The sequence below is a fragment of the Gastrolobium bilobum genome, unplaced genomic scaffold (genome assembly GCF_033153095.1).
Source record: "Gastrolobium bilobum isolate Gb01-03AN ecotype WA unplaced genomic scaffold, APGP_CSIRO_Gbil_v1 utg288884, whole genome shotgun sequence".
In the NCBI taxonomy this organism is placed as follows: Eukaryota; Viridiplantae; Streptophyta; class Magnoliopsida; order Fabales; family Fabaceae; genus Gastrolobium; species Gastrolobium bilobum.
Genome location: NW_026900163.1, coordinates 1 through 4,707, shown reverse-complemented (window position 1 = coordinate 4,707; position 4,707 = coordinate 1). Strand labels below are relative to the sequence as shown.

At 34.1% G+C, this 4,707-nt stretch overlaps 1 protein-coding gene across 1 annotated transcript; it reads right to left on the bottom strand.

Moving 5' to 3' along the window:
• Positions 1-467: 467 nt before the first annotated feature.
• Positions 468-4,357, bottom strand: LOC133295590 (calcium-dependent protein kinase 1-like). The gene is made up of 8 exons (XM_061494428.1): positions 4,049-4,357; positions 3,829-3,936; positions 2,434-3,271; positions 2,018-2,161; positions 1,745-1,897; positions 1,411-1,517; positions 1,055-1,222; positions 468-671 (listed from the first exon to the last, which is right to left on the bottom strand). Exons 1-8 carry the CDS (start codon positions 4,355-4,357, stop codon positions 468-470), a joined length of 2,031 nt encoding a protein of 676 aa, XP_061350412.1.
• Between the last annotated feature and the right edge of the window lie 350 nt (positions 4,358-4,707).

Genomic DNA, 4,707 nt, shown 5'->3' with positions numbered 1-4,707 from the left:
CTTTCTTCCTGAGCCACGAGATTTTTTTTTTCTTGGTGAAATGAGAATAAAATTATTATTCGAAAAATTATTGAGATGACGATACCATGGCTATAAGTTATAACATTGTGTTTGGATCATATAAGGTAATGTTTCAATCGGCGAATTTGGAAAAGTTAGCAATTTTTCATTTCGTTCTTCAAATTAGACTTCCAAATCCAGATAACCAAAATTTGGCCTTAAATCTTTAGCCTTGCAGCAAATTCAGATTTGAATTTATTTTAATTTTCCACTTTATAGATAGGTTGTTTTACATCACAATTCATATCCACCATTTAGAGGCGAGATAGAAATATAATCCAAATTGTGATTTTTTACATTAGGCAAGACATTATAACAATACTTTGAACCCTAAGTGATGAACATGACAGGCCTCATTTGAAAAGCTCCCTCTACCAACTCGATAGTCAATTCACTCTTTCATCAGTTCATGTTAAACTTGTTGAGAGGACATCCTGCGTGCCAAATTCTTCACAAGCTTGAAGCTTACCTTGAGTGATGTGGCCACTATCGTCTTTATCAAAATATAAGAATGCATCAACAAAATGATCTTCCATATCAACTTTGTTTAAATGCAATGTTGCATCTATGAATTCTCCATAGTCTATTGTACCACTGTTATCAACATCTGCCTGCAATCAGAAACAAAAGTGGGACAAATGGATTTTAACAATGTGCTAGTAGAAGTGATTTATTATAATATTTTTTTTATTGTTATTTATTATTATACTTTTCGCTACTTTGTATAAACATGTTTCAAGAAATGATTACAAAGAGCTTTCCTTGCAAGATTAATCATAAACAAACACTTATCATAATCTTGGTCAAGTTACAACATGAACAAATCAAGTCCAATAGGACTACTCCTACTAACATAATAAGAAGTCCTAAAGCAATAAGAATCCTAATATTCTAACAGGAGAAAATGTTTGGCCAAACCAAAATAAAGGGTACAAAATATAGGTTTATTTTGTGACGTTAAGGAAATTAAAGAAAATTCTGAAGTAATACTTACAGCTTGCATTAGATCGAAAATTTCAGATCCCCTGAGATTAGCACCAAACGTTTTCAGTCCAACCTTGAGTTCTTCAAAACTTATTTGACCACTGTTGTCAGTATCTATCTTCTTAAACATTTCTTTCAAACCAGAAATTTCTTCTTCAGAAAGATTCTGTGCAATAATCTTCACAGAACAATATGGAAAATATTAAAAGAGCATAATTTGATGATTCCAAATTGAATTTAAGATGTTGACATATTCAACTTTGCAAATAAAAGTCAATATATAACAATCTACTAGTCATCATTCCCAAAAGAGTGGAAAACATATATTCTCATGGGACACAGTTATGTAATGGAAAGATTACTTACTGTAAAAGCCGTTTTCTTGAGCTTTTTCATTAAAGAAAACTGCTTCAGGCGACTCAAAGCTGCAGAATCAAGAGGCGCACCTCCATCAACCTGAAACCAAGGGTGACCTGCAAAGAAAAGGAACATGATCACTTACAAGATGGTAACAAAACCTCAAGTTCTATGATTTTGTCACAATTACAATTAATACTCACAAGTCAGAAAGTCTGGCAATACAATGCAGATTTTTTCGTCCAAAATATTTAAAAATACAATAAATTTGTTCTTAGGGTGTGTGTTTGAAAAAACTGAAAGATTAGCAGTACAGTGATTTTATTCATAAACTGAAACTTACGAAGAACTTCATCAACTGTTATCCTTTGTTTAGGATCTCTAACAAGCATCTTCCTAATCAAGTCTTTTGCACTTTCAGATATATACAGCCAAGGATCTGAAGAGAAATTAAGATCACCATGCAAAACATTCCAATATATTTCTCGCTCTGTTCCTATTACCAAGGAACAAAATAAAAAATCTCAATTTTTAGAACCAGAAGAAACCTATAAGGAAATAGAAATTAAACAAAATGATTGGATCATCAAGGGAAAGACATCTTAAGAACTCTTACCACCCCAAAATGGAGGTGTTCCGCATAAGAGAATGTATATGATCACACCAGCACTCCAGACATCAGCTTCTGGGCCATAACGTTTGCCTAGAACTTCAGGTGCTATATAAAAAGGACTTCCAACCGGATCCTTGAAAACATCTCCTGTAAATGAAGATTGTTAGTGACAAACACTCATAGCAATCATATAATTATGACAATGCAAAAAAAAAATATATATTTGTTTTGTCAAACTTGTTATATTTAGGGAAGCATCAATAAGAATTCAATTCTTCAGGAAAGCTTTGCATGTTCTCATATCAAATTAATTATCTGTTACTACAACAAATATGACTCACATCATTAGTTAGTACATCATAAACAATTAGGGATAGATTTTAATTGAACAAGGGGGAAAAAGGAAAAGAAAATCGAACCTGGTTTAAAGAAAACAGACAATCCAAAATCTATTGCCTTAAGGGTGGAGTCTTCATGGCCATTAACGAAAAGAAAATTCTCAGGCTTAAGATCAAGATGTATTACTCCAAGGGCGTGGCAATCCTTAACAACACTAACTATAGTCCTTGCAAGTTTAGCTGCCTTTCTTTCCGTGTAATATCCCTTTCCCACAATCCTATCATAAAGCTCACCCCCTTCACATAATTCCATAACGACATGAACCGAAACAGCATCCTCATAAGCCCCTTTAATGGAAACAACATTGGGAATACCTGCCAAGTGATGCATTATCTGAATCTCCCTCCTCACATCCTCCACATCATCATCTGTCACCATTTTTTCTTTAGGAATGGACTTGCAGGCATACTTGTTCCCAGTAGCTTTCTCCCAACAAAGGAAAGTGGTTCCATAATGTCCTTGCCCAAGTTCTGGTCCCAGATTGTAGTACTCCTTAAGATAACCCGTTTTTCTCTGCAAAACCGAATCTACTTGAAGCCCAGCAATTGATTGCATCTTAACATTATGGAACTTTTCTCGTTTTGCTGGCTCTGCTGGTCTAGTATGTTCCTTCTGCCTAACTGGCTCTAGTACAATGGTGTTATGTTCCACGTGCTTTATTTGTTCCTCTGAAGGTTTATTGCTCTCTTTATCTGTTGTCTGCTGCACCTGCTTCATCTCCTTGTTGTCAAATTTCACTACCTCAAGAGGCTTTTGATGAACAGTCTCTGGATCATTTGGATTTGGCCTTTTACTCACAAGTGAAGGTGCACAATAAATTTCTACGTGGTTTAGGGTAATATGCTGCTTAAGGAAAACCTGCAACCAGTGAAAATATATAAATAATTATGACTACAGAGTTGTTTAAAAAACAATTAACTTTAAAGATAACTATAACTATAAGCAGAAAACAACTACAAATAATTCTGTCAATCACTAAGGAGCCTAGCTAGTTCAAGTTTAATAAGGTTTCTATGTCAAAGCCATTAAAAAAGAGGGGGGGGGGGGAGGTTGGAAGTTTTCAAATAACTTCCCACTAACCAAAACTTTCTATTTTTTTTATAACAAATTCTTCCTATTTTTTAGGTAAGATTTGGCCAAAGATATTTTGTTATTATTATTTTGTATAAATTTTGGGATAAGCTATTCTACTTTTTTCCCTACCTTTTCCTATTACTTTTCAATCACTTTTCAATATCATAATCTCAATAAGAGAAAGAAATGATAAAAGTCGTTAAGATTCTGATATAATGGTGTTGATAAGTAATAGGCAAAGATAAACATAAAAGATAGGTAGAATTCATGGGTTATTAGACATCAAAAATCTATTTCTTTGTTTATTTTAGGATTTGAGAAAATCTGCTGATTAAAATTACCTGATGGTTGTTGGTGCCAGCAACAAATTTTCGATGGTCATCTTTCCTTAGAAATGTAGCAGCTGTGAACCAGGTAGGTGTAAATATACCAAGGCTGTTCTTAGGAGGCTGCATAGGTTAAAAGGATTTGTAAAATCAAGCACAAGAAAAAAAATGATCTCTAGTAAAAGATAAACTGGGGAAATATAAACTAATAATTATTAAAAAAGACGACTATTACAATGGTGTTCTGTTCCACGTGCTTTATTTGTTCCTCTGAAGGTTTATTGCTCTCTTTATATGTTGTCTGTTGCACCTGCTTCATCTCCTTGTTGTCAAATTTCACTACCTCAGGAGGCTTTTGATGAACAGTATCTGGATCATTTGGATTTGCCCTTTTACTCACAAGTGAAGGTGCACAAGAAATTTCCACGTATTCAAGTGAAACCCCTTCAATCGTTGGCTGTGACCAACAACAGAATGAACTCGAAAGAAACGAGGGAAATACTCCATCTTTCGAGTTTCTCGATCCAACACAATTGTTTCCCATCTTACACCGATCACTGCCTCAGCATAAGCATATAAGAAACAATAACCAAACTGAAGGGGTATTACTTAAAAGAAAGAGAGAAGAATAAGAGATGGAAGAGATGAGAGAATTTTTTAAGGGGAGAAGAATTGCGATCAAACATTCGATGCCTTTGTATTGATCTTTTTCAGGGTTTTATAGCAAAATAAATTACAACCTAATGGCTTAAGGATTGCCAGCTAATGACTGATTGAAGATAAGGATGATTAATCCCATCGACAGCTAATAAACTACTAATTGCTAATGACTGATTGAAGATAAGGATGATTAATCCTATCGACAGCTAATAAACTACTAATTGCTAATGACTG

What these genes read in the sequence shown, in the direction of transcription:
- LOC133295590 (XM_061494428.1), bottom strand. Translation starts at nt 4,357, where the DNA reads ATGGGAAACAATTGTGTTGGATCGAGAAACTCGAAAGATGGAGTATTT. An exon ending in CTGGCACCAACAACCATCAG is followed by an intron (nt 3,272 to 3,828) that starts GTAATTTTAATC and finishes CACTGGTTGCAG; the next exon opens with GTTTTCCTTAAGCAGCATAT. An exon ending in AACACCTCCATTTTGGGGTG is followed by an intron (nt 1,898 to 2,017) that starts GTAAGAGTTCTT and finishes CCTTGGTAATAG; the next exon opens with GAACAGAGCGAGAAATATAT.